This window comes from Chrysoperla carnea, chromosome 1 (assembly GCF_905475395.1).
Source record: "Chrysoperla carnea chromosome 1, inChrCarn1.1, whole genome shotgun sequence".
NCBI classification, from domain to species: domain Eukaryota; kingdom Metazoa; phylum Arthropoda; class Insecta; order Neuroptera; family Chrysopidae; genus Chrysoperla; species Chrysoperla carnea.
This window is the reverse complement of record NC_058337.1, coordinates 47,055,903-47,080,489: the sequence shown is the minus strand read 5'-3', so window position 1 is coordinate 47,080,489 and position 24,587 is coordinate 47,055,903. Positions and strand designations below refer to the sequence as shown.

At 29.5% G+C, this 24,587-nt stretch overlaps 1 protein-coding gene across 2 annotated transcripts in view; it reads right to left on the bottom strand.

Moving 5' to 3' along the window:
• Window positions 1-4,604: 4,604 nt before the first annotated feature.
• LOC123305552 (neural-cadherin) overlaps window positions 4,605-24,587 on the bottom strand; it is a 569,174-nt gene continuing 549,191 nt past the window's right edge. For both annotated transcript variants that reach the window (XM_044887306.1, XM_044887307.1), the window contains exons 3-12: window positions 21,017-21,132; window positions 20,317-20,481; window positions 14,405-14,542; window positions 12,633-13,956; window positions 10,383-12,361; window positions 9,836-10,326; window positions 8,737-8,978; window positions 7,787-7,990; window positions 7,551-7,715; window positions 4,605-6,466 (exon numbers count right to left, since the gene is read on the bottom strand). In XM_044887306.1, the coding sequence (XP_044743241.1) occupies window positions 6,351-6,466; window positions 7,551-7,715; window positions 7,787-7,990; window positions 8,737-8,978; window positions 9,836-10,326; window positions 10,383-12,361; window positions 12,633-13,956; window positions 14,405-14,542; window positions 20,317-20,481; window positions 21,017-21,132 (4,940 nt within the window). In that variant the 3' untranslated portion in view covers window positions 4,605-6,350. The remainder of the gene's footprint in view (window positions 6,467-7,550; window positions 7,716-7,786; window positions 7,991-8,736; window positions 8,979-9,835; window positions 10,327-10,382; window positions 12,362-12,632; window positions 13,957-14,404; window positions 14,543-20,316; window positions 20,482-21,016; window positions 21,133-24,587) is intronic.

Here is a 24,587-nt window from a genome sequence, read left to right as displayed (position 1 = left end):
TAATGTGACGTCAAAAAACAAACGATTGCTTCATCAACACTGTCTATACATCGTATTTCAACAATTAACTCAGTCAATTGTTTGTTTTCACTTGTTAAACTTAAAATTCAAGGAAATTAATTCGATGGGTACTTACTAGTATATTTTTTCTTTCTTAAATCATTTAAACGTTTGTATTATCTTTTTTTTTTTAAATTTTTCTATTTATTTGGTTGACGTATAAACGTTTTTAAGACTTGCTACCATTATTTAAACTACACTGGCCTATGTATATTAGCTAATACATATAAAAATCAGCATCGTCTCTTCCGGGTATTAAAGAATGAAAACAAGAAGTAATTATTTTAGTAATTTTTTTATTTGATAAATGAAATTAAAATAATTTTTTTAAATCTGGAAATTGTTTTCATGTTGACTTATAAAATAAACATTGTACAAAAAATTTTTCACTGGTAGTGCAAATCATCTACATGATAAATATTAGTAGTTAATTTTTATTTCGTATGATTTTCATAAATTTAAGAATAAATAAATGATCATTGTGAAATAAATTATTTAAAAAAAAATAACAAAAAACAAAGAATGGCATAATGTTTTTCAAATATTATAATAATAAAGTCTGAAACATCTTAATGTTAGATTATAATAATATTAGTAATAATAATCTACAATATTAACACACACTTTATCAGTCCACTTATACAAATCACATATGTTGTAAGGATAAAAAATGATAAATTAGTGTCATTTCGATGAAAAAACAAGAATAAATGCGAGAAAAAATTAATTTTTTTTTTTTTTTTTTTTCGAAAATATTTTGTGGTTAATGCTTTAATTCAGAAATATTTACATTTTGAAACATTTTCGATTTTGCAAGCATTTGCCAACTAAAATTTATTTGAATCCCAACATTTAAAAAATAATTTGAAAAACATTCATCCAGTTTTTTTTGTTTTGTTTTTATTTTTTCCTTTTTCTTTTTTGTTGGCACTCAATAATCTTGAAAATATTGAATGTGCACATTATTTTATCGTTACTTAAATTTTAATTTTAATATTTCATTCATACTCTATTTCAGACTGAGTTTATATTTTTTTAAACACGCAATTTTTGTTTAAAAGTGTTTTTGTGAAATAAATTACAACCAATATAACACTTTCTGATAGATTTTAAGATTTTTAAGTTAGATTATGATAGCAAATTATCTTTTTTTTTAACTACATGTCTATATTTACAAAACCAAAAAAAAGTACGTTTAGTTTTTTAAAAATAAATGAGAGCCAAGTGTTTTTTTTTCTGTATCTTAATATATTTTTTAATATTTATAAATATTAAGTTTTTCCTATTTCTTAGATATATGACTAATACAAAAATAAAAACGTCAAGTTTATATTATTTTTCAATTTTTATTTTATTTTTCATTATTTTTAAATTAAGAAAATTACAACACACACATTTTTAAAATAATTTATACAAAAATTCGTTTTTTAAAATATTATGATACAGAAAATTTTTTTAAATTTTTTTTTATAATAATAATAATAATACCTGTTCTGAGTGTAAAATTAAGTTATTATATTCTAATTAAAAAAAATTATAACATAAGAGGTAACAAACTACAAATGCCTTATAAAAATTTCAGTTAAACTTTCTTTTTTAAGTAATTTGAGTGTTGTTTTTATTGAAGAAAAATTTAACTGAAATTTTTAAGCATTTAATTATACTACAACATATTTCTAGTACAGAGGGCAATTGTTTGTGTTTATAATTTGTAAGATTGTACAGCTTTTGCTCACAATCAATCTTTTAAATAATTCATAATTAATTGATCATATTTCGTAGCATAATACAGGGTGGTTAAAGATCACCATTCCATTTAAAATTGAAAACCAAATTTCTACAATAATTCTTTACATTCTTTTGCTAATTCAGCTTAATAATAATAACAAAATAGCAAATAGACAACGCTTAAATTCAACAAAATTGTTATCGTGTTATTGGAATCAGAAAACCGCTAATGTTTATTCCGGCGATTCCACAAATAATTGTTAATTTTCTATAATATACTAATGAATAACGACGGCTCTGTCCTTGAAGTTGATAATTTTTTTGATTTTCTGGGAATGTAGGACACAAATAAAGTGTAGTTGGTTTTAATTGATTGTTAAATTTGTTTTAGAGCCTTGAAAAAGACCCAATTGGAGTCGAAACGTTGGCAAATAAAAAATTAAAATCAAATACACTTTATTTTTGTCCTACATTCCCAAGAAAATCAAAAAACTTTCTACTAATATTTTATTGTTATTATTAGTTGTCTCCAGGACTTTATACCCGAGTTACCATTTTCGCATGCCAATTGAAAAAGTAGGCAAGACTTTGCTGAATAAAATATCAAAATGAATGGAAAAATCTTGAAAAGATCTCATTAATATTATTAGAGAAGAAACTTTAGTTAGTGTTATAAATTATGTTTATAGATTTTGTTTAATGCCGGAGAGGGGAAAGTATATATCCTAAAAATTCATTCCAAGATTAACGCAAGCACATAGACTGACCTTTCACTGCTTTAGAAATCTACTTTATCAAACTTTAGCAAAGTTATTTCAATTTTAAAGGGGATGGTGACCTTTAGGCTACCCTTCAATATCCTTCAATATAATCTTACGAAAATTTATTATTTTTGGTTTATTGTTATTTGTCAAGATAGTGTCCTAGTTTTTGGTGCGTTACAATTGATGTAAATTTGTGATAAAATATCACAAACTTTTGTGATTGGGTTGATTATCCGTCAACATTACAATTTTGTTTGCGAATGTATGTACATATTATATTATATGTATGATGCCCCCCAATTACAGTCTTATAAATTCGAGAGTGTTTTTTTTCTTTGTTTGTTTTGGTATTACTTGATGGAGTATAACACTCCATTTTTTTTTTTTTTAAATATATACTAAATAATGCTAATAAAATTTAACTGTATTTGTTTTTTGACTATGGCACTCGATCTTTAAATAAAAAGCATTTATCTACATTGTCAATTGCGTCTACATAAAAAATGTTTCTGAATTTATCTATCATCTCAATAGCAAAAATTATTAGTGCGATTGGTACGCTTTTTGATACCGCACTTTTTGGTTTAGTTCTGAAAATTTGGAAAAGTTTTTAGAAACTATACAATGAAATTTTACTCGATGTAGTTCATTTTTTTCAGTGGTAATTGGAAATATTGGCGATCGAAACATCATTCCGGGATATTGCGGTCATGGTAAGTCAAATAAAACCACTCTCGCTCCGATTTAACATTCAATTCTTTAGTTAAGGGGGGCGAATCTTTTATTGAAAATATTGATAGTTTTTGAAAAATGGAAATAATCCAAATTCAAGTATATTGATAATGAAGAGTCGAATAAAACCACCCTCTATTCCAATCTGGAGGCCAATCTATGATTGAAAAATATTTTATATCCCGTATGTCGGATTTCGGATTATTTCATTTTTTTTAAAATTCTTTAGATTCCTCTCAGGAAAAATTTAATGTCGAATTGGGATAAAAGTATTTTTATTATGCTCAAAATATACGGAAATGACATACGGATTGTCAATTTAAGTTTAATTTCTATTGTTTAAGTTTGTTTGGAGACTACTTTGGGAAAAAACATCCAAATATCCGTTTCCATTGAAAAAAATTTGATTACATCAAGTAAAATTTCATGTTATGGCTCCAAGAAACTATATACGCAGTTTCAGTGCAGTACCCAAAATTGCAGTGTACAGGTGCTTTTCGTCGTATACCAACTGCACTATATTAGTGTCTATATTACATAGAAAATTAATTTTTTTAAACATAAATAACAAATAAAATACAAGTTCTTGTGAGTACATCGAATAATTTTTACTATTTTTTAAAGTTTTTTTATAATTTTTTGTTTTTGTTTTGTAATGAAGTATGAGGAGTATTTTTTACAGTTTATAATTTATTAGCATACTTTACTAATTTAAATATGCAAAAATTGACTAGTTTTATCCATTATTAACACTATACAAAATAGTGACAACAAGATTTTGTTATAATACTAATAAATTATAAATGCAAAAGTGTTCAATGAAATTTTCTTTTTTCTAAAGTATATTTTTCCTACTAAATACTTACAATAATCTTAATATATCAAAACTACATTCGTGCAATATATTATCAATTTATTTTAACTAAATAATACAATTTTTTTTCATTAATTACAGTATGGAGTTTTCTTCTTTCATGAAAAAGTTTTTATGTAACAAAATTTACTTTTTTTTGTTTGTTTGTGTTAAGATTAACAATATAAGAAGAAAAATATTATAAATATAATTAATGAGAGAATTTTTTGGTATAATTAATTAATAATAATATGTATAATAATTTTTTAATCACTGAAGTCTGAAAAATAGCACTATATATTTTTTAAATTATGTTAACAAGAATATAATGGCAGTAGGAAGATGTGATGTATCAAACTGACACATTTTTTTAAATTTTTTTAACAATAGTGTATCACAAAATCTTAACGAATAATTAAAATTGGTTTTTAACATAATTGATTAGATTGTGGAGATCCAATACTTCAAATAGGTGTTTGTGTGATTTAAGTATTTACAAATAAAGTGTATATTTTCAAAAAATTACTTAGATTTATTTATTGAACCCATATTTTCACAAATTAATGCTCAACATAATTACGATATAAAATTTTATTGTAAAAAAGTGTTCAATGTGCCTTTGCTTTTGAAAAGTTACGAACTTGATGAAAAGACTAAAGTCGTATGTATTTTATGAATTTAGAATTCGTAGTCTTTTGGAATAGGTGCGCCAATGATTTTGCTATTTTTCCGATGGCTTCGTTTTCGTTGGAAATATAAATTAAACCCAGCTTACAAATTTAAAAAATCTGATGATTTGAGTTAATTTAAACTTGTTTATTTAACTCCGTATGAAAATGTATTGCCAAGTAGCATGCATAGTCTAATAAAAGTGATTCCAAAAAATTCAATTTGTGGCCGATATCTGTCTCTTCCATTCTTTCGAGATGAACGATTGGACTTTATTACTTTTTCAGCCAGTAATTTAAAACTGTAAAATGCAAATAACACGGTTCTGTATTTAAAGTCTTTGGTGCTTACGATATAGAAGCCACAACCAAAAACTTATTACAAAATTTTTCCATCTGTTTTTAGCGATGCGAACGAAGTTAATGATTCAGAAAAGTGAGAAAGACAAAGTTTTACCGAAAATTTATCATTCAATTTCAGTCGAAAGTGAAAAGAGGAAGTGGAAATGCTTTTATTCTAAAAGCATAGGCAGCAGTAATTGAATCACGTAAATGTACTGTCCCTTAATTTTAATTTAAAAATTAGCCTAGATTTAGTTACTTAAAAACCTCGCACCTTGTAGATCGTTCTTTGTTAAGTCCTAAAAAGTAATTGATTTTAAAGCACGTTACTAGGCACAAGTTTGTAAGTGGTTTGCTCTGAATAAATCAATTAAAATTAAATGACTGTATGTTTACATATCGTAAAGTTTTTCAAATGGACTTGCTTAACACAAAAAAGCGCGTCATCTTCTAAACAATTAAAATCGACGATTTAGGTACTTAATTTATACGCTTCAAACGCGTTTCTGTTTAGTTGATTTTTACGCGTAATGGCAGCCAAAATTTCTACTCGGGGCCCATAAAATATACAATCAATTCAATGCGACAAAACGAGCTAATTATAAAAATCGACGAGTATGCGCAGTTGATTACTTGTCTGGTTAATTGGAAAAACCCAAACATTTAACAAAAATCCTGGCTGCATACTATTTGATAATGTAAATTAATTTTCATGCAGATTAAAATTGCTTAATATTTTACACCGTGCAGGCCGACATAAATACAGTTCAACACAAAATTTAACGAATTGTAGCCATCGAAATAAACAGTTTCTTAATGTTACCTTATACGTAAAAATAATAAAGTGAAATATTTAAGTTCAAAAAGATTTTGTGAGTAAAAAGATTTTTTTCAGATTCAGTGAAATTAAGGTATACTTGCAATATGAAATATAAATAAATAAATTATTAAGTGAGAAGACATTAATTTTACTTACAAAAAGTATTTAAAGACGTATATTTATAATTAACAAAATATTATTCGGTAAAATTGACTTTAGTTTGTCGTTTTTTGTTGTGTATTTTAGTCATCTGTGAGGATTTTATTTCGTATTCTTATGGTCGTAATAAATTTGTGAGATTTTTTTTTCTTCAAAAAACTGAAATATTATCATTATTTATATTTAAGTGTATTAAGTTTTTTTTAAATATTTTATTTAAAAATTCAAGGTTCTTCTTCTACTTCTTGTTCTTCACTTGGGCCATACATGTTCGCTAATTTATCAAACCGTGGACCCCACGTACCTAAATAATCGTACTCTTGTTGTTCATCGTCAGTACCTAAAATAAAAGAGCCAAATATTATTACATAACTGCCAACTATATTTTAATATAAGGATAAGTTTTCAGACAATAGAAAATATTACTCATTTTTTTCCATTTGTCCATTGTTTTTAAACTTCGAGAGATATGCAAATTTTTTTGTTACAAAATTTACCAAAACGAGAAAGGCTATATAATAAATTTTTTTCTATAATCATGATTTTCAATGACATAACATCTAACGGAGGATATGGGTTCATCCGAAGGAAGCAGGGGAATTAATTTTTTTAGATAAAATCATTCTCCAAAATATTCAATTTTTTATAAAATTTTTTTGGTTTTGATAATGATAAAATTTTGTTTAAATACATTTAAAGATATAAAATTTGAAGTGGAACTCTACGATGGGACAAATTTTTATTTATTTTATGAGTGTAAATATGGATTTATTTAAATTTCTCATTTCTTCAATAGGAGTGTATACAGAAAAATGATTCTAAAATTGTTTTTAATTCTCTGCCAGTTTGGTGAAATCGGAAATACTGTGTTTATGGGAAGAAAACATGCCACCGGTGTGTGGTTAATATTCAAAGAGGAGAGGATGATAGTCTTCACCAAAAAGTAAATTGACGTTGACTATTTTTGGTAATTAGTTAATAACTTCCACTGCCTACTCTTGAATCAATATCTCAGAAACTATCCATTCAGAAAACATAAAAATATAGTATTTTTGAGTATTGTTCGAGATTCTAAAATCATTCCAAAATGAATTCCATTTTTGTATTTCTTGAATCAAAATTTCTCTATTTACATAACTAACTTGGTGTTTTATCAAATTTCAGGACAAAAATTGTAAAATATTGGGAAAATTTTCTTGACTCCGATTTGAAAAGTATTATGACCCTAAAAGTACAAAAATCGAGTCTATTTAACTATTGGAGGAGTAGTTTCTGTGATATCCATTAAAAATCTCGAAGTTGGGTGATTTCAAAACCTAATCGTTTTATCACAAAATCAAACACATTTACGTGTCTATGGATTATTTGGAGCAATTGATAATAGAATACAGTGATTGATAATACAATCTTTTAAAGTTCCGTACCTGAAGCTAAGGAGCTTAATGATCCCGCTGTACTGCCGCCTCCTTCATAAGCGTAATTTCTCAAATCGTCAAATGGTGGTGCGTTTGGATCACTGTCAGCTCGTTTTTTATGTTCTTCAATAAAAACACCAACATTTGGCTCTTGACCAATTCCAATTATCGGATCTATGACAAAACATCATCATTGTTATTAATTGTTAATTTTTCTTTATACAAATTTTGTAACTTGTTCTTACATGGTAGTTTAGCTGGAGCTAATTCCGGTAATGGACCGCCTATTGGTATTTGAAGAGGTGTGATATCAAACGCCGTCATGTCATCTTCGCCGCCTCCTTCATCGTCGTAGTTAATAATATTTTCACGTACATCATCGTCGGGTCCTGGATATTTAATATGTGCTTCCCTTCTTCGATTATAAACGACGAATACCAAAACCAAAACTATATAGGAATGAATTTGTTAAAAAATGCATTTGAAATACATCTTGATAATATATTCATGCTGAATTCCGTGCTAAAACGTTCATAAACAGGTGAAACTAACAGTTTAATGGAATAATGAATTATATTTTATACAATATTTCTGTTACCGAATTTATGAAGATGAAAAATGATTATCTATCAAGTACTTACACACAAGTAAAGATGAACAAGTAACAATTGCTATAACAAAATCTCGGGATGGTTTAAGTACACCAGATGCCATTAGCTCGAGTTCACAATGTAAGCCAGTGTAACTTTTTGGACAGTTACAAAAATACCGTTGTGGTGGTAATTTGTCTTCACATTTACCACCATTTAAACATGGGAACCATCGGCATTCATTTTCATTTCCACAAGAATTTCCAACTTTATGGTAACCGGCTGGACAACTATTTATAACAATCAAATAAGTAAATGTAATAATTACTCACCACGATACGAAATGCTTCCAATGGCCAGCACTGAGAATAATCACTTTGGTTCTAAATATCGGCTAAACTACAGACTAAATGAAACAACTACGTAGAAGAATACTACTAAGTAGAATAATATTGTTGCTAAGTAACAATGATTTGTAGAACTCGAATTGAAGTGATGACATTTTTACATTTAGAAGTGCATACTCATACAATCAAAAAATAAAACATGCAAACATTTTAAAAAGCTAATAAATTTTTAAAATCTACAATAGAAATTATATTAACCAAGAATTATCAGTAGACAAACTAAGATGGCTGCTAAAGCACCCATGCTTAATTTTAAAGTTTGGCCTTCTTGAACCAGTTCACAATTTTCTCCCCAGAAGCCATCAGGACAAATACAACGATAGCGCAACCGAGGCTCCTGATTAATACAAGTACCACCATTTAGACATGGCATGTCTAAGCATTCATTCTTGTCGGTACAACCTTTTGAATCTTGTGATACCACTCGCCCTTCTCCACAACTGTAGGTGCATGCACATTTTAATCAAAAACAACATCAAATTTAATTTAGTTTCTACAAAATTATTAATTTTTTAAATAGGTTAATATAAAACCAAAACTTTATATAAAAAAAAGTAGAAGAAAAGACAATTGAAAGAAAGTAGTAAGCATAGAAGAACAGATGAGAGTTAAATAGAAAGTCAATTAGATAAAAAGCACATAATAGTAAAAATAACCAAGAAAAATCTCAGTGCTCTTATGCCTGGTTTGGAAAATAATAAAATGATAGAAGTGAATATAATAAAATTTTTGCAATTTTCTAAAAATTTTAATAGGTAAATTAAGAAATTCAAATTAAAAAACTTTGAAATGATTAAATCAAATATAAAAAACCTATCATGTTGGATATCTTTATACATTAAACACCTGATTATATTTAGTGCGGCTGTAACAGGCATTGGTTACTTTGTGTTTTGTGATAAACCAAAATCAAATAAACTAAACTAATAAACTAAATAATTTTGTTTTACTTTTTATCATTTTTTCGTAGCAAATTCGTATGAGAAATAAATTTGTAAAAAAATCCGAATGTGAAAACTAATCTGTAGGCATTCAGAATGAGAAGTATTTTTTTTTCAAATATTAAGCTTTTCACATTTCGAAATTACCGCAATAATGTAGTGTTAATAGCACTCCATGTTTAGAAAAGTTTTATTCTTTTCAATACTAAGTTAATCATGTTGTATGCCTGTAGCAGTCGCACGAATTAGACAGTTTAATGTAGAAAGGAAATAAATTCGCAATAATTTTTTCGTGTTCGCTTACTTTCAAGTTTGTGAATAAATTATCTCAATTTTTAATGAAAGAAAATACTCACGTGCATTCATATTCATTCCAGAGGTCAACACACTCAAACGGTTCAGGACAGAGAACATTTGCACATGGTTTATTTGATGGACAAAACCGATCTAAGTTTCTAGCCATTGTCGCCTGTCCCCATTGTGTACCATTCATTGCTGGTGGTAGAGGTAAATGTTTGCCTTCCAATCGAATATCATCTAAACAACCTTTTTGGTAATCAGCATATACTTCAAATGTACGAACACCTGTATACTCCGCTTTTCCTCCAGCATATACACCTTCCTGTTTATCAACTAAAAGCCACTGGTGACCATTAAAACTAAATGTTTCGTTGAATCTTCGCCCTTCGCCTCCATCTAATTCTAATGTGGCAACAGATCCATATCGGCTAACTCTTGCCACATGCCATTGACCATCGTCTACGGCAACTGCATTTAGCCAAATATCTTTTTCTTCCGTTCTTAGTGAATTTAAATTATATCGAAAATGTAATCTACTATCCTTAATCTGCAACAATATCCGTAGTTAGTTTAAGTACTTGAATTTTAAAATATTTAACTTACCTCTAATATAGCATATTCTCTATTATGTTGATCACTAACGCGGAAAAGTTCTCCATGTTGCTCTCGTGTTCTGAATCGCAATTGAATTTGCGTAGAAAATCTGTCTGGTTCAAAACTTAAAGCATATTTAACATATGATTGTGGTTTGAAGGTTGTAGGAATTGTCGGGGTTGCACAAGCTGGGCCAGTCCAACCAGGTCGACATTGGCAACGGGCTTCTGTAAAACTTCCAACACATGTGCCATGTTCATAACATCTGGAAGTAGATTCAGTACTGAGACATAATTCTTCGGTTTGTGGACAGCCTGCGAAACTATGCCTACTTAAACCTGGGTGAGCTAAATCGTACAGTTTTGAATTATGGAATAAATTCTTAATACATCCATCAAATCCTCTACCTACAGGCATATATTGCCAATGGTAGTGAGTCGGATCAAACTGTTCTACATATAACCCACCAATTTGTAACGGTGCATTCACATTCAAGTATTCATTGAATGGCGGCACTGTACCATGTGCTTGACAGCTTGAATCATCAAATTCAGGTGGAGTACCATCTTCTAGTTCAGATATTTCTGCAGTTTTACAATGATCCACAACCATTCGTACATTTTCTGTATCCCAAAATATATCTAATCGATGCCATTCTCCATCATCTAAGCTTTTCTTTGTTACTTTTAATTCTAAGGTACCTGACCCAAAATCTATCAACAATCTAGGATATCCACGTTCTAGTTCAATTGCAATAAAATCGGATACCATTATTTCATCTTGTTCAGGAGGAACAATAGGACCGTTGTACAATAATAACCCATCAGATTTTCTAGTAATAAATTCGAAACTTAAATGTGAATTATCACACATTTCTAACGGCGGATACCATGCCCATCCATTACCGCGGAAACTTCTAGATGTTTGTTGGCATCTTGGACCTGAGTATCCTGCTGGACATTGGCATATTGGACCATAACGTCCTTCTATACAGCGTCCTCCATTGTGGCATAAATTGTTATGACAAGATTCTTCACGACTAAAGTTTCTGGCACCACAAGTACATTCTGCTATCACATCTACACGAACGCCAACTAAAGCCGTTTTATTTGCATTAACCATATACGGTAACTGACTTATATCTAAAATATTTGTACATGAGCCTTCACAGTTTTGATTCTCGTATAAACATTCATCAATTCCAACCATTGTTATATTTATCCCGACATCTTTTTCAATTTCTTCGCGATGCATTAACACAATACCATTCAATCGCACAGGTTTGTAGTACGGAGAGCCATGTGCTGCAAATCTAACATCAGTAACTGGAGGATTCTTACGTCTTAACTGTACACTAAACACATCAACATTATCACGATCTGTGCCTAATAAATCAGCAATTTTGTCCTTAAAACGATCTGCTTTGCTACGTGACAAACTTTGTGTTTGGTAATTCCATACTCGTATAAAATCTTCGTCCGTTATGTCAGCAATACGCACTGAGCCCGATTTTATTACCGCTTCGTGCGGTATTTCTCGTACTGTGACTGTTACATTTGCGGGTACATCATTTTGTGTATGTTTACGATCGTAAACTTTAAAACGTAAGTGATATCTACCATCGCGTGTACCATGCCTCATGGTAATCATACCAGTATCTTCATTCAGCTTAAAGTTTGGATGCTCTGTGCCTTCCCAATAGAATTTCTTATCAGGTAGATCCCAATCATCTAAATCATATACGTAAACACGGCCTATTTCTGTATCTGGTGCTAAACCTTGATAATTATACGCGAATATTTCTTTCGAACCTGGTTGCATTTTATTGTCATTTACATCACCTATAACTACAGTTAGTGTACTCGTGCCAGTCATTGCCGGATTGCCATGATCCTTAATCACAATTGGAATCAGATATTCTTTTTGTTGTTCTCTATCAAATGAACGTAAGGATGATACAATTGCCATTCCATCTCCATTAGCTCCCTCTGCAAAAAAATTAGAATTAAAATCACATAAAAAATTCCATGAGTATTATTTGGTAGCACTTCCTAAATATTTTTATTGCATCTCCTATTTAACTGGAAATAGGGACAATTTTTAAATAACACTATGTTAAATTTTTTACTTTACGAAGTATTTGTAAATTTAGAAGGCATTAATTTTAAAAATTTTCTCTGTTATAGAAATGAAGAGGTAAAAATTGTCGCGATTCAAATTCGCAAGCAATACAGATAAATGAGTTTAAAAATAACTTACTTTGATCTTGTTCTACTTTGAAAGAAGATCGAATAATATCATCTGCACCAGGGTCCAAACGAAACTGGAATGGTGGACCATTACTTTTCGAACGATCATCATCATCGGTGGCTAAAATTTCAACTACTTTTCTAGGTGGAACATGTTCTGGTAAAACAGGATTATAATCTTTTAAGAATGTAGGCGCATTATCGTTAATATCTTGAACAATAACGGTTAAAGTGGCTGTTGCAGTTTTTGGTGGCACACCATCATCAATTGCCAATATTTTAACTTGATGTCTAGGCGTTTCCTCTCGATCCAATGATCGTTGTATACTAACTGTACCTTCTTGATTAATACTAAATTGTCGTTTTCGATCAGACGTCCTATCTATTGCATACGATACACGACTTTTACCACCTTGATCTGGATCAGTTGCTTTAAATGTTTCCAAGCTTTTACCAACTTCTGCATTTTCATAAACACTTACTTCTATATTTGGACGTTCGAATTGTGGTTTATTATCATTAATATCACGCAGTTTCACAACAACCCATGAATATGCGACATGGTATTTGTCATTATCGTTGTCTTCACCTTTATCATTTACTTGTATACGAAAACGGAAACCATTACTTTGTAATTGATCTTCATAATCTAATGGTTGAACTATTTTTAATGATCCAGTTCCGTCATTGTTACGTACCATTGTAAATTTATCAGCACCATAACCACTATTCTCAATAACTTTATATTGAAATTTATTTGTTTCATCTTCATCATGCACGGTTACAGTTAATATTGGCATTTCTGGTAAATTAACACCATCTGTTTCATCTACTTCCGTGAACCACTCGTCTTTTGTAAACTGTGGTGGCATATCATTTATATCTTTAACACGTATAGAGGCCGTCCCCGTCCCCTTTAACCCCCCGCCATCCATTGCAACAACTTGTATAGAATAGTCCGGTGTACGTTCACGATCTAAACAACATACAGCTGTTTTGATTACACCTGTCTCTGATTCAATTTCGAATATTGGTGATCCGGTTTCTTCTTCAATAACATTCTTCTCTATAGAATATACTAAGCGTGCATTTGTTCCTTCTGATGGATCATCGTAATCCACGGCTGTCATAGTCATTACAACCATACCAGCTGTACCGTTTTCTGTTACATTGCCAAAGTACACACCTTGTGGGAAGATTGGTGCATTGTCATTAATATCTTTCAGATTTACTTGAACATCAGCATATCCTACAAGACCTTCACCACCTTCATCTTGAGCGAATACTGTGAATCTCCATTGAGGTCTTCCATTGGGTTGATCTCTGTCTAAAGGCTAGCAGAGAAAATAAGATATATTAGTAATGGTAGTAAATTCATTTTATCTAATACACATATTAGGTTAGGTTAGGTTAGAGTGGCTGTCCTGGGGAAGGAGACATTTAGACCATGGGGTCCGTTGTGATACCAAAAAAGGTTTGGCCCATCCCTGGCCATTACTCCATGAACCATTTTGAGCTGTTTAAGAACAGCAGGAGTGCTTTGACGTCAATGGACTTTAGCTCAGAGAGGTCGTCAAAGAGAGGCTGGCTCAAATAAGCACATCTCCTCATAACAAGAGCTGGACATTTACAAAGAAGAGGAAACATCGTCTCCTCCTCCTCCGTACTGTGACAGCTCCTGCAATAGTCGTGATACACTCCCAGGTATCACCAAGCGTTCAGCATGTCTGCCACCCAGCCGATATACATATTAGATAAAATGAAAATTGATTAAAAGCTTACCTTAAGCACAAATATTTCACCAGTTGTACGATTGATGTCAAATTTACTGTTTGCAGGATTATCAGGATCAATACCTTGTCCAGTTAAAAAGTAGACAATGTTTTGTGGGCGATCTTTGTCACCATCGGTAGCTGTAACCTGTATTGAAAATATAACAATGAATATATTTTATTTAGTTAATTACATCTCTTGTTTCTTAAGTTAACAATACTTAGAGCGTATTCCCGATTCTATATAAAGAACCCCGCAATAATAGAGGAAAATGGCTTCCTGTGATACTTTTTCTAAACCAATCTAAAATGTTCTTTGGATCATTCTGATAAAAAGCTCTCACGTCCACAAAAATTTTTAACGAATAGTTTTCGGGCTACGGCCGATCAGAGCTACACGTACATTATAGTTATATAGTCCGTAGCTCGAAAACTACTCGTTAAAAAATTTATGGCTGTAAGAGCTTTTGATCAGAACGATCCGAAAAACATTTTTGGGACGGTTTGAAAAAGTTTCACAGAAAGTCATTTTCCTATCTAATATTGCGGGGTTCTTTAGTAATCAAATAATCTCTTCTATAAAAATAAGGGCGTCATATTTCGATAGGGAAACCTAGAGAGCCTATGATTCTTTTTTTTTTTTTTTAAATTTCCTCAAAAATAAACTGTTAATATATTGATAGCTTTATATAAAGACCTATGTAAAATTCATAGTGTGTCTAAAACGACCATAATCTTTGTAAAGACTTTGTAACAAAACATTCCAACATTAAATTGCAAAAACTGCAAAATTCATTAAAATTATTTATGAAAAAGCTTCATTTATTTCGTTTGCTAGTAAACGTATCAAGCCAAAAAGGAAATGTCTTCTCAGCAAATTCATGTCATCTCAACCCATCATAACTGCTACCAAACAATATTTTTGTGTGGGTCTATCTTAAGCATTGATTATTATGGATCTTTGTACAAGCATTGAAGGTATTTTCTACTGATTAGAAAAAAAAAATTTAGATGGGATTTTGTAAGTTATAATAATATAGTATGCCATACGTAAATTTAATATTGCACAGTGCCATTTTGTAGGTATTCTAAAGCCACATGAATTTTCGAAATAAAAATGCATAGTTTATTCATAGCTTAGATTATAGTTCACTTGTATCAATAAAGTTTAATTAGAAACAATAAAACAAAAAAAGATAAAAACCATAGTAGTTTCTATATTTTATTTAGTTTAAAATACAAAATGTTTATTATACAAATGGATTCAGTATCATACAATGTAATTATCTGTGTATTTATTACTGAAGTTCTTTGTAAAAGCATTCGTTCTAACGCTGTGATCTTATTTTCATTAGCGAATTAGTTATTTCAACTGAGTTAATTAACAAAGCAGAATAAGTGAAATACTCGAACAATATCTATGTTGAATATTCATTGTGTAAACAAAAATATTTGTATTTGAGCATGTCTTTGTCAACAAAATGGTATCGCTTTGTTTATTTACAATAATTATCTATACCACAAACAGAAAAGCTTAGACAACTAATTGGCTAATTATTTTGAATGCAATTCCATCAATATTGCTGTAAAAATGTTCATTAATTATCCAACACAAAGTTTTAGTAACTGATTCAAGACATTTAATTTTTGCTAAATTTCCATCTATAGAATTTTGTTTTATAAATACTTTGGTTTTCCGAACGTTACGATGTAATAAACTAACCCAAGTATTTTCTCCTTATTTTAACAAAATTAGCTTATATTTCATCTTATTTTTAGTTTTGTACGATTTGAGAAAGGTTCAGTATAATTCCACAATAATTTGTAATATGCCATTAATATTATTGAAAATGCATTAAACCTTGTAACAGGATGGAAAGTTATTCTAGAGAATATACAGTTACAAAGAGCGTATTTTTTGCGAGTATCTCTAAGAATACGGATGTCGTTGGTTTACAAACAAATCTTGGTATTTTTATAATTAACTATCAGCTCTTAGCCAAGGTATTATTTCAAAAATTAATTCGACAAATATCGATGGAAAAAAATTCAAAATGCACATCATTTTTTAATGCCGCTGTATCGATTGTCTCCACCATTCTTATTGTTATGAATAGTTTTCTTTACAGACTACAATAATCTGTGTGTATGTATAAGTGTATTGGCCTGGTTTTATATTTAACTAAAGAAAAAAAGATATCATCTTTCGTGTCATTCTATTCTTGATTTACCTACATAAAATAGATAATAATCACCAAGACAGGAAAAATGAGGATCGAAGAATCCGTTATTCACCTAGCTTTTCTTCATCTTTTGTTATCTAGCCAAAACCGTAATGGTGAAGCTTTAAGAGCCATAGAAAACAAAATCATTAAAGAAAACCATTTATACTAACATTGTTAACCCCCGAAACAAAAAAAATTTTATAACTTTGAGTGCTATGTGTGCGTGTCTGTCTGTCTGTCTGTGGCATCGTAGTGCCTAAACGGATGAACCGATTTTGAATTTTTCGTTTGAAAGATAATAAAATGGAGAGTGTTCTTAGCTACGTTTCAAGTACGAGTTTAGAGTTCTGTACTCGAAACAACTCAAAAATACGCGATGATCTTTAAAATCGGTTCAGTTTGGAGAAGGCTTTAAGAAAAAAGGTAATTTAATAAAGAGTGTTCTTAGATATACTTCAAGAGCGAGCCTAGGGCCCCGTACCCGAAAAATTTATCGAGGGTTTTTTATATTTTATTGTCTGAGAATATTCGGCATAAAAAGAAAAATCAGTCATTTTAAAACTACAAATCGTTGTTCTTTGCTTAAAATATATAATATCTGGATGACCGAGCTTCGCTCGGTTATTCGCCAATAGATGTCAGCAAGAGTCATATTTTTCACTTTAGACTACTCAAACGCCTCCTTTTTGTTATGTTATAATTTGCATTGTATTTCATTAACTACGTTATACACCAATAGATGTCTGATGAATTTTTCATGAAAAGACGGATAAAACGACATTTCTGATAAATGAAACCTAGCTAGATCGACTTATCGCCCCAAAAAACCCCTACATACTCATTTTCATGAAAATCGTTGGAGCCATTTCCAAGATCGTTGATATATATATATATATATATATATATATATATATATATATTTATATATATACAAGAATTGCTCGTTTAAATATATAAGATTTTAATAATTGCCTATTAAAAATGTTTGCAACAATGTAATAGCCAAACCACCGTAATGTCATTAGGTTTGAACGGCGCGCGTACAGATAAGAAATAAGTGATACACTGTGTTTAACAAGTAGTTCATGAGACCAGGATCGAAAAACAAGAGAGACCACTCCACCAATCTTTTGGCCAAAAATCGAGATACTCAATTTGTGCGTTGTATTGTATTTTGAAGCTAAGTTACAAAGTCATTACAATATTTAAAGATAATTTATTTCTATAATGGCACTTAGAAAAAAACTACTTTTATAAGCATTCAGTATGAATTAATATAAGAATGGTTAAATCAAACCTGTATTAAATTATATGGATAAGGACCAGGCATTTCTTCATTGATTGTACACGTATACATGTTCAAGCTAAACGATGGCGGTAAATCATTAACATCATTAATATGTATGACAACTTTCGTAAAATTCTCGTTTCGACCATCAGATGCCACTAATGTTAATTCATACTTTTTTTTTAAAATAAGAAATTCGGCATCATCCATTTTAAAAATAAATAAACAGCAAAATAAAAACACAGAAAAACAGCAAAAACATTTGGTAAGGTGCAGTAGTCACATGCGTCCAGCGAATTGAATTAATATAATGGAACCAAAAACAAACAAAAGAAAAAAACAAAACAAAATAAATAAAACTCAATAATGATTATCAATAAGCATGCTTAAATTTATATAAATTATTTTTGATAGTTATTCGTATAAAACTTTGAATGTTTACATAAAATTTTTTCAATTCAAAATACAAATTATTTATTTTTGTGTTTAAAAAATCGGTACTATGAAGTAGGTAATTTCAACAAAATTTTTCTATATTAAATTTTTTTAATAAATGGTAAACGGATCCCATGTAAAATAATTTGGATACCAACTTTCATTAGGGAATATTCATGAATTTTTGAAAATTTTTAATTCATTGTTTACACCGTTATAACATAGTAAAAATATAAATACTGTTTAAAAATGCTGTAATTAAGTGTAAAAAAATATTTAAAATAAAGAATAATTTTGAGATGTTTAAACGCAGTCCTTTTAGCGCTCTCTGCTGATGACGTATTAATATGTGACCTGTTAGTTGGTGACAGTTCAATTTTCTGTTTACTACAGGTGTAATACCCACGTAGTAATTATAGTATATATCCATGGTAATACCATACAAAATATAAGTAATATATATCATACAGTATGTCAACAAGTCTGACAAGCCACATACTATGACGTCACGCCCGTTTTAAAATTTGAATTTCTCTCACTGAAATTGTACTTTTATTAATTAATTTTAAGTAATTAAAAGAAATTAATTACTAAAATAATGGTTTAGTTCAAATGTCCAGCCAACAAAGTTACGGAAAAAAAAGTATTTGAACCAGATTTAAATTTCATGAATATTCCCTATTTGACAACCCCATGGATGTTGGTATTTAAATAATTAATGTGCTAGCCTGTGATTTCGACAAAAAATTTAATTATTTTATTACGATTAATTTTCAATAAATCATAACCGTAATTGTAACTGATTTGTACTCTCATTTGTATCTATTATTATCTTGCATTGTTTAAAGAAAAATTTGTAATGGCGTGCAGGCGCAACGCAGTATAAATCCAATTTGTAAAATATTATTTTTTTTACAGTTTTCATTATTGCGACTTTACAAACTTTAATTAATGTTTATGTTAAATATGTATTCACTATGTTAGTATAGAAAAAAGCGAAAAAGTATTGGAATCACAAAAAACATTGGTTGAATGGGCTTAAAGCATTGGAGCCATCTTATAACAAATTATCTTTGTTACAAATTTTGAAATAGTTCACTAGAATAGAAATATGTATTAAATATTGTTATCATATTTTGACTCTACGGACTAATAATTGACTATACGGAAGTCAAATAAAGCAAGTGTAAATAAACTATTGACTGAGTTAATTAATGAAATAACCTGTATAGAAAGTGTTGAATGTCAGTGCTTGCATTATTTTTTTATAAATTAGAATAGTTTGAATAAAACCAACACAATAAATCAATACATTTATTTGGCTTTTGAAAATTTAGAAAATTACGAAAATTTTTTCTAGAATTGTTTTTAATATTTTAATTAGCATAAAATTCCTAATGGATGTTTAAAAATAGATTATTATTAAAAATAGATTTGCGTAATAACCGAGTAAAAAACGCAAATAAAAAAAAAATAGAGATTTATAACAACTGTTTTTTTATATACAATTTTTAAAAATTTTAGTAGTAATGAACTAAAGAGTTTTGTTCATAACTAATTAATATTAATATTAAAACATTCAAAGTATTATATTAAATAGATTTATTATCTATAAAAAATAAAAATTAAATTAGTAGAAATTTTATTTGTTGTTTGTTACAACATTTCCATGATCATGCGTTGAACTTTTATCATCGATTTTCTGTAAGAAATAAAATCGTAGTCTAGAAAAAAATAAAATCAAATCAAAAATCAAATGTGAGGAGCTATGAAATACGACAGATAGATAATAAGATATTGCCTTGTTCTGTAAAAAATATTAACAAATAAAAACTAGGAAATAAAAGTGATAATAAAACTTATAAAAAATGCTGAAACTACAAAAAAAAACAACAAACACACACATGGAAACAACACAATAAAGAATTATATCGTGTTCTGGATGCGTGAAACATAATACAAAGATAACAGGACCTGTAAAACTCGTTTAGGTAGATTGCGGTCATCTTCTTCTGTAATTTGTGTACGATATGTTGGACGTTCAAAAACTGGTGGATTATCATTGACATCTTTTACGTGGATTACAACTGTTGTATAGTTTTCTTTTAAGTTGTCAGATGCCGCTAAACGTAGCTCGTACTGTATAAAATTTACATTTGCATAAAAATCTTATTAAGTAATTAATAAAACATGAAAGGCTGTAAAAAACTCTTAACTCTGAGCAGAATTGCTTGAAATGGTGAACTAGTCTTGTCGGTTTATAACTGTTACATTTTTATTTTTAAACTTGTATTATCCATCGCTTCATTGTAACTGAAAATATGACGTTATTCATTTTCAATATGATTTGCTAAAAAACATAACTACTTTTCTTCAATGAGTATGTCTTAAGTATCTTTTTATATAGTTTAAAAGTAAAAAATGATGGGATTTTATTTCACAACATTTTCAAAATCTTATGTAGACATTTTTAGAAAGCTTATGAGTTTAGAAATTTTCTCCGTCAAAAACATACTAGTTTTCAAACTTCTTTATTATGATTACCGTTCAATTTCCCATCAAAAAGCATATTTTGCCCAGAGTTCTAGGTTTTACAGGAGACGATCCATTTTGTATTCATTTATAAAACTAACATATTTTAAAAACAATGTGTACTAAAAATTAATACACTTACTCGTTTTCGTGTTTCATAATCGAGAGCCCCAGCTACGTAAATAGCTCCCGTCATATTTTTTACAGCAAATGCACCGCCTATGTTACCGCTTGTGATCTCGTATCGAATACGCGAGGCTGAAAAAATAAAAAAACATATATGAAATAACATAAAAATACTACATGATAAGTGAAATGAAAAATGAGAATTTTTATTAATAAAATCATTTTGTTTTCATTTTTCTTTTGACGAAATATTATTTATTCATGCGTACAGGAAAACAAATATTATATTTTCATCATTTACATGAAAATTTGTTATGAAAATATAATAAATTTATATGAATATAATCACAGATTCTAAATCCGAGTTACAAATAAATATTATCTGTTTTGATATCCATGTAATAATTTTTAATGAAACACATTATTTTGTAGATAGAATATCTTATTTATTTTCATCATTTAAAATATAATTCTAAACATTAAACAAAAGAATATTTGGGATCAATTTTTGAGATTGTTAATCTCTATTAAAATTTATAGAGGGTACTAACGATTTTATATCCATCATAAAAATTTCTATAGTTTCATTACAGAATAACATTTTAAGCAATCCTTAGTACATTGCATTTTCAATATTTCATATTTATCAAACATAAAAAATCATTATGGTTATTACTTTATCTGTATTAGAAATAAACATGTTCGAAATTGAAAAAAAAGTTACTGCTTATGACCTAATTATTTTACAACAGGGTAGTTAACCAGTTCCGGATTTTGAAATAACTCATGAGACTCGGGCCTAGGGTGATACATAATGATAGGAGCTTAAAATTTAAAACCATTTTGGTTTAAAATATTATAAATAAATTGAATATTATTTCGTGAAATAATTACCATCAAATTTTCCGCCCAGTGTGTTATAATTGAAAAGCATCATTCAACAATAATGCACAAAAGTGCAAAACCATTAATGTATAAATGATTTAACGATTATAGCTGCATTTATAAATGATTTAACGATTTTCGTATAACATTTTATATCATTAAATAGATGCTTATATTAACGGAGTATAGTGCACATTAAAATTTGTTATTCCTCCTATGGTTCCACATGGTTTTAGTTGATTACCTTCTCTAGATTAGGTAAGAGTGGCTGTTTTGAGGTGGATACTTCTGTCCGACAGTATTGTCCCATTTATAGCTAGCTCGTCGGCTACCCAATTTCCTGGAATGTCTCTGTGTCCCGGTACCCATACAAGGTTTACATTCATTTGTTCCGCCATTTCGTTTAAGGACGTACGGCAGTCTTGTGCTACCTTTGAGATTAAATAGACTGAACTTAGGGATTTTAGAGCTGCGTGGCTGTCGGTGAAGATAGTAGATGATGTCACTGCACTTAAGGGTGTTCAGTCTTATACATTCACATACCTCGTGAATAGCCATCAGTTCCGCTTGATATACGCTACAGTGATCCGGCAGCCGAAATGATCTCACAACCTACCCTCCTCTCTAACTTAGATTCGTCGGTATAAAATACGACGCCCTTTGGCTTAACCAAGTTCTCATTCCAATTCTGTCTGGAGGGGATCTTTACTGAGAACTTGTTCCCGAAATTACCTTCTTTACCTCTTATAAATTGCATTCTTAAGATTTTGAAGAAGCGTGCTTTTTTCGATTCGTAAGCTCAACTCGAGATTTAATAGATAAAAAAATTTGTGTGAGAATCGGGCTAAAAGCTTAATGTTTTTGACCATTTTGTTTCCAGAAATTTCCATAGGTTTTTTCGCAGGGAAGTAAATGTATTTTCTGTGCGTTGACATGAAACAGAGCTTATTAAAGTAGTCAAAGCAAAATTCATATTGACTTTTATCAAATAGTTTGACAAAGATTTGAAAGATTTACCTACACTGCCCGACACAATAATTTTTTTAAACCAAAGGAGCTAAAGGGTCTGGTGTCCAGTCATGGCCAGGAGGCGGAATTACTTTTTTTTGTCCCTACGCCACGGTTTTTGTCGTTTGGGGACCCTCTCCCATAAACTTATTCACATTCATCAACTTTTTTATTTATTTTTTTCTTGTTTCAGAAAATTATACTTTTTTAATAACAAAATAACATAAATAATCTAGTTTAAGACATAGAGATTTATTTCAAGATTTACATGAACTAAGATTAGCTAATCTTGAAATAAGTAAAATTTAATAACATGTTTTTTGCCCTTACACCATGGCCATGATGAACGTAGGCCATAGTCCGCCTCTGGTTATGGTTTTAACAATGATATTTCTGCTTTTTCTAAACCTGATCATTACTAAAGTAAATATTGGAAATTGAGAAAACGAATTGGAAATATGTAAATAGTCAAATATATGATTGAACTGAAAAGAAGAACATACTATGTTTGTATAATCCACGTAGCCAACAATATGGCCGTTTTAATAATTTCTGATATTCCTTAAAAAGGATATATTCCTCGTACTTACAAGCTGTCTATTTATAAATTCTATGTTTGAGACTAGATTTATAAATATAATATACATACGTATATTATATTAAAATACAAGCTTCTGGTATTTGTAAGATAAGAACCCTCAGGATTGGTTTATATTATGTAAGATATTGTTGGTTGGTATAAACAATACTCTGGTATGAGATAATAAGGGTGTGGTGTGCATATAGATAAAGGTATATATACTGATGTCACTATAAAATTCAAAGATGAAGCATAAGTTACTACTAGTTAACATAGAATGAGGGATTGAATAACAACGGTTGAATATATAGGTGATGGTTAGGTTCAATAATATAGATGAGGGAAATGTAAATATATGTGTAGACGAATAGTGGCGCCATGGTTCGTCTATACATTGAACTAGGTGATGTAGATCATTGCCATTTTCATAAGTTTACTAAACACTATGTATGAGATAAATTTATAATTCGATTTGCGATATACACAATTGTACTACTCTTAGACAGATTTTTTAAGCATGATATAGTACATTTAAGATTATATGGCAACTAGAGCAATGTTTGTACAAAATTTTTTAATTAGTTGTTAATCATAAGGGAATTCACAAAATTTAATGTTTTGAGAAAGATTTGCCGTGTAAATTTTGTGTGATTAATTATTTAAAATTAGATGTAATAGGTCGTGAAACAGAAAAAGTGGTTTGCAAAATGATTAATACATACTTGAAATTTCGTGAGTGGTCATAGTGTCCGACAAATTCCTTGCTTTGCTTTTTCAGACCGATGCGATAGCTTAAACATGACGTCATTATGCTCATTTCAAATGCAGCGCTTTCGAAAAAAGTCGTAGAAAAGTTTATAAGTCACTCACGAAATTTCAAGTATGAATTACTCATTTTACAAAGCACCTCTTTTGCCTCACGGTCTATAATTATATTTAGTCTATTCTGTGGAATTAATGCTCATTAAAATATCAAAATTTTAAATTTGATTAATTATCTAAATACCACTCTGATTAAAAGGTCGGGAAAACGTTGAAAAAAGAAGGTATATTTCTGAGAGGGCAACAGTAAGAAGTAGTAGAAAATAATTTCATTCCGTTTAAGAAAACGTTA